The sequence below is a fragment of the Amblyomma maculatum genome, chromosome 4, assembly GCF_055883805.1.
Source record: "Amblyomma maculatum isolate TAMU_Amacu chromosome 4, ASM5588380v1, whole genome shotgun sequence".
NCBI classification, from domain to species: domain Eukaryota; kingdom Metazoa; phylum Arthropoda; class Arachnida; order Ixodida; family Ixodidae; genus Amblyomma; species Amblyomma maculatum.
In genome coordinates, this window is record NC_139347.1 from 62,647,145 (window position 1) to 62,657,462 (window position 10,318).

Below are 10,318 nucleotides of genomic sequence, written 5' to 3' on the forward strand. Positions count from 1 at the left end.
ACAAGCTACACCTAGTGTCGCCGTAAGGGAAGGGAGGAAGGTGGGAGTTAAAGTGAAAAGAGAAAAAGAGGAGCCGTAGTGGAGGGCTACGGAGTAATTTCCTTCAAACCTAATAATGCTTCAAATCTGAGCAGTTAGAAAAGCATAGTGTCGACGTTTTTCATCACTGGTAGGTGTAACGATGCCTATAACGTTCCTGACAATCGAAACTTATATCATGCATTCTGTGGCGTTACCACTAAAAATCCCGGTGTTTTTTCGCCCGGCTTCAAATTTGAGCCGTTGAAAATCCTAGTGTAGACGTTTTTCATTGCGGCGGCTGCGGCGCAGCCCATACCGGAACTAAAGCGCGGTGTTAGAGAATTTCGAGCTCTGTGGAGCAAAAACAGCCGGCATAGACTCGTATGACATCTTCCATGAGAGAATGTAAATGAGGTATAACGAGTCTAACGACAGAGCCATGGCTATGCAAAATATGGGCGCATATTCTGCACCTTATAGTGCGCTACGAGTAAATTAAAGTGCTGAGTAGTGCTACGTTGCGTGACGTAAAGAGTCATGCGCATATAGAACGGTACGGTTCATCAATCGTAACTCTACATGTCCTCTTGCGCAAGTTGTGAAATCATACACCGTCATTGTGACGTCATCCAAAGTTCGTGCCTTGGACGCTGCCGCCGACCCATCAGTCGGGGCCTGGCTATATAACCTGCCTTCGAGACGCACGCTTTCAGGATGCAGGATATATAAGTTGGCAAGAGCGACAGATGTAAAGCCCCGTTTTAACCAAGATGCACAAGTGAGCCTCCATGGCCTGCAGCGTGTCTATCTCAGATCAGAGGGTCCCAGTTGGTTCGATTCCCCTCTGAAATAATCTGCTCAAGCTGGCAGCTATTGCAAATGCTGTCATGACATGCGGCTTCGCGACGCTGCACTAAAATGACGCTCAATCAATGCCTCGCCATGTCAACTGCCAACAACCTGAGTGGGCGCCGTTCTTCAACGGACGCGCAGAAACCGTTTTAAATTGGCTACCACTGCCTTACATACGTCCTACCATAAGAGAAATGCTGGGAGCTTTTTTGCCCAGCCTGACCAAAAACCAACAAAACGCCACGCCTTGTCATCTGCTAACCCAAACACCGCATACACAGATATTGCGTAAAGTCACTTCATGGCATGCACCACGTTCCCGGGAAGTCGTAGTTTTTTTGTTTTTTTTTTTGTTTATTTCAAACACAACAAAACCAACACAAGGAACATTGCAAGAAGCATCTGGATCCCTAGCTCGCAGGCTAGTTGGAATCCATGCACAAAATGTTCAAAAGAAATTATTTAGTAGACAGCACAGACATTCGGCAAAATTTCAAAAGGAGTAAAAGAGTCACAACCTATTGTTCCCACAATAATGCGCACATCATAGTTCACGAAGGTCTTGTTCGTGCTGTGTCTCTTGGGAACTTGCTTCTCACACCGTGCACACGTGAACATGCGAGCGGAATGCTCAAGCGCCCGCCGACGCAGCATGGTTCAGACTCATATAGCGGTCTCTCCACACTCTGCGTTGCATCTTGCGGCTTGTCAATGTTTGCGCGTACTGTGTCTATTGTGCGCACCTCTTCGCATGAAGCGCTCGTTGCGTCTCGGAGTATCTCGGTTTCTAGATTACATGCGATAGTAACCCCGCGCCAATCGCGGCTCTGAAATCGTTGTTTCCGATCGTGACCGAGATCGCTGTACTATCACAATTCTTGAAGTAATGCGTGGTCGTTCGTCTCGGCGATCCCATCATGTGCGATTGCCGACAAACGTCAGACGTGACGCCATTTGGTATTCGCCCAGTGTTGCTGGCTTGCGTATAGCGTTCGTAACGTTCAATGTGTCACGAAGACCGTGATTGCATACTTCAGCTTCGGGCTTCAAGACCGCCTCGATCTCCTCACGAGTTTTACTTCAATCGCTTCCTGAAGGCGCTTTTGGGACTTGACCATGACGGCCTCGGCTGCCTGATCGAACGCGGTGACTTCTACCTCTAGAGCTTTCGCGGTGTTTTGAACTTCGTTTGCGGCTCCGATTGGCATGGTTGCATACGCCCAGAGAAGAACACTCGACCCTACGAGAGGCGTTTTAGTCAGTTCGATGCACACAGTAGCATCTGACACGGCGGTTGCTGCGTCACTCGACACGCTGCTTGAAACCTATTTTGGGGCTGCTGCTTCGCACTTCTCATGTGATTGCCTCGACGCGTTAAAGAGCGTCTCTTCAGTTTCGCAGTACGCGATGGCTCTGTGGCGCTCTGCGCTTTTCTACTACTCGGTGTGCGGTCAGTTTGTTCATGTTGAACCCAGCTGTCTTGATCCTTCTTTAGTATTTTTTTTGTGGCTCTATCCTGACGTTTTCCAAGTGTACTTGAACTTGATTAGCTGGACGCGTCTATCATTCGGCACGTTGTACTTCGCGAAAAGCTTCTCTACATCGGCAAGTAGGCACGAATTTGTCTTTTGTGTAGTCTTCAAAGCGGATAACACCTAGTTCAGCAGCCAATATTGCATTTGAGAAGCTCACTTTTATAGGACTGCAAGAAATTAGGTAGCCGCAATCGCCTTGATGAATGAGGGGCAGAGGGGCAAAGATACTCATTGTTACGTACTACCAAGGCGGCAGTACTCAACGGCCATATATGTGCTTCTGATTAGCTTTTCCTTTCAGATCACAGAGGCATCGTCGTAAAACTGAACGCGTCATTTAGCCCCAACCTATTAGGTTAAATCACCTTCAGAAACATCATAGTCATGTTGAGTTAATTAAAGAAGTGATGTGCATGTAAGAACTGCTTCATTGAACTGGGAATCTTGTCATCGACCATATCGGCTGCAGTGGTGAGTTAATTGACAATATGCGCGGGCCTTGCCAATGCAAACACTATAGGTCGAAAGAAGGCAAGCAGTTTTGTCTGTTTTTGTTGATGTACCGCAAAAGTAATATATATATATATATATATATATATATATATATATATATATATATATATATATATATATATATATATATATATATATATATATATATATATATATATATATATATATATATATATATATATATATAGCTCCAAGCTGAACTACCCAGCACCTCCATCAAGGTGTTACGGGGTAGTTCAGCTTGGAGCAGAGGGCGGACACGGAAGAGAAGGCTTTCAAACAACAGACGTTTTCTGCAGGCACCAGCCAACTCTGTTGAACGTCGTCTTCTCTAAAACTCACGAGAGTCTTCTTCTTTCCTTATGAGCATGCACCGCCTAATGTGAATATATATATATATATATATATATATATATATATATATATATATATATATATATATATATATATATATATATATATATATATATATATATATATATATATATATATATATATATATATATATATATATATATGTCAGCTACAGTAAAATTGCAACTACCACGAAAAATGCCTTAAATTCAAATTACTTACCTAAAGTTCATTGTAAAAAGTGAACATTGCGCTCAATTGGCAGTGCCGGCAACCAGCAGAGTTGCGAAGCTGTAAAAATTGGTGCAACCTTTCTTTAGTTTTACTTTAATTCTGTTGATAACGTTGAGTGGTAGTAATGCGTAATGGCGCAGGTTTCAACGATGTATTAAGGAGACGCCATCATAATCAAAACCTTTACAGGTTCAATGTTTATATCTGTGGCGAAATGCTGTGGCTTCGTCAGGCAATCCACATGAAGGAAAGCAAACAATTTAGGTAACTGAGAAGCTTTACCATCTTTTCACGGTGGCAGAACTATACTGCTTCTTTCGTTTTTTCTTTTTTTTTTTTTTTTTTGTTCAACTGTGAGTCGTTCGTACTTCAGCTGCTCTTTGTGTATGATGAAGCTGATACAAAATAAAAAATATTTTAACTCTACAGCTCTCAACAGCTCATTCGTATGTCTCTTGGGTAACTTTTAACGCTCCCTATGCTTTACCTATTTACTGAAATACTGCTAAACATTTGTCATAACGAATAAATAAATAGCAACAACTGCGATGCGCAAGAAAAGAAAGCTGTTCCATATTTTGTTTGAGGAAATGTCTGACTTCTACTTGATCACGCTTTTTTGGTATATCATGCGCATGTTAAGTTTTATTCAGGCTTTCATGGGGCTCAAAATAAAACATTAGCATTCAGAACTAAATATTTTAAGAAAATAATCAATGAAAGCAAGGATTTTGAAGCGTCGCTAGCAAACCAAAGAGCATTAAGGACATTAATGGGCATTATCATTAAGTTCAGTGACATTTTGACATCTATCACAAAGGTGAAAGCTTTTCTTTGTTCATAGGCTGCAGAAATGTTCGCAGAAAATGGCAGAAATGCTCGCACGAACTGAAAAAAAAAAAGATCCTTCTCCACCGGGAACACAACCATTATCCCTCCGATCCTCAGCCGAGCGCGCAAACCACTACCCCACGCCGTACGTTTTTCATTGCCTGCTTTATCATAAATGCAGTAGAGCAAGCCAAGGATACAAAGATGTGCCAAATATCTGTTTATACATAACGCAAAACTTATTAATGCAGCCAATTTGTCAAACAGGCTCAGCAAACAGGCTCAGCCGCTGTCGTATCTATTTCTTTTCTTGTGTTTTTGTTTCTTTCACTGGGTAAGTATGTTTGGCACAGCCATTCGGGCGGCTCAAGCTGAAATCTGAGAACGACCCGTACACATGTCACATATATCAATGAAATTTTCACTTTTCAGCTGTGTGACTGACCTGAATTCTTGTACTCCAATGACTGTGGAGGCTCAGAACCATTATCATGTCGTATGTTACTTCAACCGCGTTTACGGCTTTCAGAACCTTGAAAAGAGATTTATCAATGACGCCTCATGGGATTTACTATCTGCCGGTAACAACTACTCCACGCCAAACTTGTGAGAAATTAGCCGTAACTCTCCTTCTCTAACGTGAGAATGATAGCAGGGATGATAGTGAGGATGCAGTTAGTGGTAATGATCATAGTAGCGATGATAATGACGGCGCAGTTATAAAAAGTCCTGGGAGGTCTCTTTCCTCATTTCCACTCTTAAGCAGACTTGTCAATTTCTTCGCAACTCCTGAGTGTGAAAGAGGTGGCAGCATTCACAACAATAAGATTATTGCGTTAACGTTATGTAGCTCTGTTTCATAGCAAAAATCATTTAAATGTGTTTGTGAAAATTCCCCAATTTCACGGGAGAGTTTTTAATTGGCTTCAAGTACGTTGCTTATTAATCCATTTTAATTTAATCTCCATGCATTATAAGCGACAAAATACTGTCGCACACAACCACCCTCGCGTAAAAAGCACTTTCGCCTTCACCCTCGTCCGCTCAATAGCTTAGCTGCTTGCGTACATTTCGGGCATGTTTAGCGGTGACTCAAGTTCTGCCGGTGACTGGATCCCGTGAGCAAACGTAGGAGTGCGCAGATAAGCTTTTGGAATTGCGTGCTTCCTTACGATATTTTCACCTGAACCGCTGTTTACTCAAATTGCATTTTGCTTGGTCCAAACGATAGCGAGCCCATATCAGCCGAACGATACGACTGCTCTTACGCAGATTCGCAAGGACTATTTGGAGTGCATTCTCTATAACGACGACCGGTAAAACTTAGGTGCGCCATAACTATATCAACAGGGCTGTAAAGCTAAAGAAGCATAGCTTTTTTTTTTTAAGTAAACACCTCCTTTGTCCAATCCTCCAAATGTTATGCCATGTCCCTGAAATTTCTTTATCATGACACAACAGTGTAAAACATAACGTCCTTTTACGTTAGGTTGCTGCCAAAACAGCTGTAGACTTGTGGCCTGGGTACACAGAAGACCGGCATTCCATCACAATTTACATTAAAATAAGACAAAATTTTTCGCGCGAACACACAGTTCAGTCCTGTGCATCTCCTGTCTCCGCTGAAGCATTAGTATGTGTCACAGACCACCGCCAACAAAACAACCTTATTCTGGCGCCGTGGGCTGCAGATGCACGTGTGCGCACTCGCGCTTGATATATGGCGAAGCCGGGGGAGGTTTCCAGATATCAGGGCCCCCCTTCACCCCCCCCCCCCCCCCCCCTTCCATATCGGTCGTTCCCCGCCTCTGTGCGCGGGCAAATTCCACGTGCGGCCCCACGTGCGGCCTCACAACGACCACCGTGCCCCCGATTAGCGGGAGCACATCAGACGCAGTCGTTCTGAGGCACGCAGTGGAAGCGGAAGCGGAAGCGGGTTTGTGGTGCGTCTGCGGCGCGCTAAGGGCCGAAGTGCAGGCGCAGGATGTGTGGCCCTCATCGCATCGAGTCTGAGGCCTTCGAGCCAGAGCCCCGTCGACGGCCATCTTTCACCGTGCCTGGCTGTCCGTATAACCTTCCCTTTATTTTGTCCTATCTTGCTGCCATCATAGATTGTACACTTTGTTTATTTGCCTAATTGATGAAAACTGTTTTTGTGTTTACGCTCTTTGTCGCGTTTTGAGTTTGCCTAAGCTTTGTATCTTACCCTTATTCTTTTCATTCTTACCTTTGTTCTCCCTGCTAATAATCAAATATTCTGTATATGCGCTGTGCTCTTGGAATTCCTTCTGATTCCCCAACATGTCGACACACGTGAACCCTACACGGGCAAACCGGCCTAATAAATTCTGTTGTCAAACGCTGACTCTGAGGTCAGGTGCTGATGTAAAGCAGCCTCTGTGCCTTCCTGGCTTGCGCCTGACAGCCGTTGACCAGAGCAGTTTATGACATTTTGGCATGTTCAATTATCTTTCCTATGGTGTACGTTTTTTGTATTAAAACTAAGCCTTATATAAGCGGAAGGTGAACCTCATGTGGCTGAAAAACATGACAGGCGGCAGCTGGGGAAAAATTGCGACGGCGCATACGTGACTTGGACATTTTGTTGCGAAGCAACACTACGACAGCCAAAGCGAGACCTCGGGTGGCCGCAGCTATCGTGAAGAGGCGTAGCCACGACAAGAAGAAGAGGAGACGACAAAGAAGTAGACGACGAACAAGAAGGCGAAGAAGAAAAACACGTAAAAAAAAAAAGACGAAGAGGAAGAAGAACGCTCGGTCACGCGCAGGTAATACTTTTGTTCCACATTCGGTTCAGCAGCGTTGAATCGTTTTTTCATTTCTTTACGTTCTCACTTATCGAAATTTTTCCCTTGCATACTGTGTGCCTCTGCAGCGCTTAGTATGTAAACAATCTATAAGAAGATGACTCCAACAACTTTTGGACTTCACAACGTAGCATTCCTTACTTTTACACAGAGGGAACGCGGGCGCCACTGTTTATGCGAGTTTCTCTAATAGCTCTTCAAGTCAAGTCTTGAAAAGAGGTTTAGAGTGATGGTCTACGCCAGCTGGTCCTTCAATGGAAGAAGAGCGAGGTATTCGAAAAACGAATACGTTGATGACGATTAAACCCCCACTCAAGCCTTAATTCTATATCTGCGTTGTTTTATGCAAATAATACAAACTTTATGAACGCCCCTCGTACTAGGTTCGCCGAAACACAAGTCTGAGTATATACCTAATACTGCTGCGTGCCTAAGCCTCATAGCAATGGCAAACTGCAGAAAAGCCCGCGAACCGCCGGGAAGTGACTCAACAGTAATGTACAGCCTTTGTCAAAAGTTATAGCTCAGAGGGTTTGCTTTTAAGCCGTATATTATGACTTCTTTCACAATCTTAGAAGTCCTAGCCATTGGAGAGGGTAGGACCAAACATCTTATTGCCTTCAGCAGGTTTGGAAACCTAACAATGCATTACGAGCCTTAGTATGGCTCAGAAGTAGACATCCTGTACTCTAATCTTTTGACAAAGGCTGTACATTATCTATTGAGTGTGTGTATTCCTCACTAATTTTATTTGTCACTTGCAGGAAAACGCATGTGTCCCGCAGAGATCCTGTCCACCGTGCAAGTGTTCAGCGCTTCACAATTCTGCCTAAAGAGGGAAAAACGATCGACCTAGAATTCGACACCGACGCTACCTGCGTTCCCAGACCACAAAAACTGCGCTTTCTTTCCTGTTAGAGAGGAAAAGCGTCGGCAATATACTCTATCGGTTCATCCTGCACACATGTCGTGTGCCTCCAGATCTTGATTAGCTAATGTATCTCTCGAACTCGGCTGCCAGCTGTCGCCACCAGCACCCATCCGTAAGACGACACAATTAAACATTTATCAGTCTTACAACTGTGCCGAACTTATACGCTAGAATGTGTCTTGTTGTTCGATTTTTTAAGCTCTGCACCAAAACTACTAATTTCGCCGGTACGCCTAGTCTCTCTGGCTCTGGACACCAGTACATGCGTCTCCAGCGTCTCCACTCCAGCGGTGAAGAGACGACATTTTTGGCAATATTCATACGCCTACTGCGCCTCACTAGTTTAGTTTATAAACGTGACTTTGATATATTTGTAAAGTTTATTTCCTTTCCTTTCTAATGGTGCATTTGGTTTATAAATAGCTGCAACGATGTTTAAGCTGTAAAGGAAAACACAAAGGTAAGCAACGGCTTTTCAGCTCTACTTGTCTCGGGAAAAGCAAAATTGTGCAAAATCTTTTGCACCTAGAAAAACACCGTTCGAGATGTTTTGAGATTAGATATTAATGAACAAAGTTAAGCATTTTTATTACTGTGTATCGCATAGTTTATTAGCCACGCGCCTGTGAAAAGTGTATAAAACAGGTAATTATACATACAATAACTTTCAAGATACGCATTCTGCTGCGGAGATTTTTTGCGCAGTTGGAGGTCGTACATAGTTTGCTTTTTCCTGAAAATATCATCTGTCTGCTTCATTTAGTGTAAAAGTTATTTGGGATCAAACTTTGCGTTTTTTGTAAAATGGCTAAATTAAATGCTAAATTGTTCAAGTAATAAGCTTTTATCTGGGCTGAAATTTCGCGTGGAAAACCTTTACACCTCGCTGTCAGAGGATAAGCATCGGTTTTGTTCTACGACTCTCGAGGAATGTGCACTATCAGGATCATTTCAGCTAATTTTTTTGTGGTTCACTTGAAGCGCGCGAGCTCTTCATGAAATATTTTAGGCATGATTGAAATGCTCCATGGCTTGTTTGTTTCTGGCGAATATAACTTAAAGGTTCGGGCTTTCGTTCCTTTATTCAACCGGTAAAAATTATCAACTACAAAGTGTACAAAAAGCAAATAATAGTGGAATAACAGAGCCACGTGTGATAAACGTAGTAGGTAGCGCCGTCTATGAAATTTCATGTGCACTAAAATGTCGCAGTTCAGAAAAATTACGAGGATGGCGCCACAAACACCCTGAAAAACCATAGGCTGTCTTTATAGCAAGAAGGCAAATGCAGCAAAGGCAGTGGCATATGTGACCAGCTACGAGAAGCAAGCCCGGTCAGTACAGCGCCGGTATGTAATTCACGTCGGACTAGCTGATGCACTCCGACACGACCCTAACGCTATCGTGAGGGCATTGAACAACGCTGGGGTGGACAGACCGACAAGGCTGACCGTGTGCTCGATCCCGGAGGTCACTAGCCGAGGCGGAGAGGTCCGTGCAACCATAATCACTGCCAACGCGCAACTAAAGCGGTGGTGCAGAAAGAACAAGCACCGATTCATTGACCTGGCAAAGGGATGGAACCCGGAGATGTTGGAAAGTGACGGGCTGCAATATAGTCCAGAGGGTGTTCGCTTCGTGACAGAAAAGTTGAACATGCGCATACACGCTTTTTTAGGCCAGCAGGCTCGGCGGGAGGAGCCCAGAGGACCAAAGAGGGAACAGACGTCTCAACAGCATCCAAATCAAGGTCAGCCGAGAGGTCAACACCAGTGCAAGGACGGTGTGATGCAAACAAGCAGTGGCAACATCGAACCGATACCCGAACCAATACCCATGCCAGGGCAACACCAACAGTGGTTCCTACCGGACTCCCGGCCAGCTGTCCACGCAACAGCACCATGGGGAATGACACCGGTCTTCCCATGGGGCCCACACCTAGCCCTCCCCAATATCTACAACCCAGTGGGGGAAATGATGCGCCAACACATCCTGCTAAACAATCGCACTCCGCAGTAGTGAGTAGGCGCAGGAGAAGACACCGACATCGCTACATACGCACAGCGACCATCATCAACGTGGGGTTTCTTAACCTACACGGAGCGAGAAAAGCATCCAAGTGGGCGGAACTGTTTACAGTGCTGAACAGCGAGGATATCAGTCTGTACGCTGTTGCGGAGACCCATCTACGTGACCTAGAAGAACCTCCGATTCATCCG

General features: G+C 44.4%; 1 protein-coding gene across 1 annotated transcript in view; it reads right to left on the reverse strand.

Annotated features, from left to right (window-relative positions):
* LOC146191231 (cytochrome P450 2J4-like) overlaps window positions 1-10,026 on the reverse strand; it is a 50,271-nt gene extending 40,245 nt beyond the window's left edge. Inside the window, exon 1 of the mRNA XM_084600289.1 lies at window positions 9,934-10,026. Coding sequence (XP_084456415.1) covers window positions 9,934-10,026 — 93 coding nt within the window. The remainder of the gene's footprint in view (window positions 1-9,933) is intronic.
* Window positions 10,027-10,318: the final 292 nt, after the last annotated feature.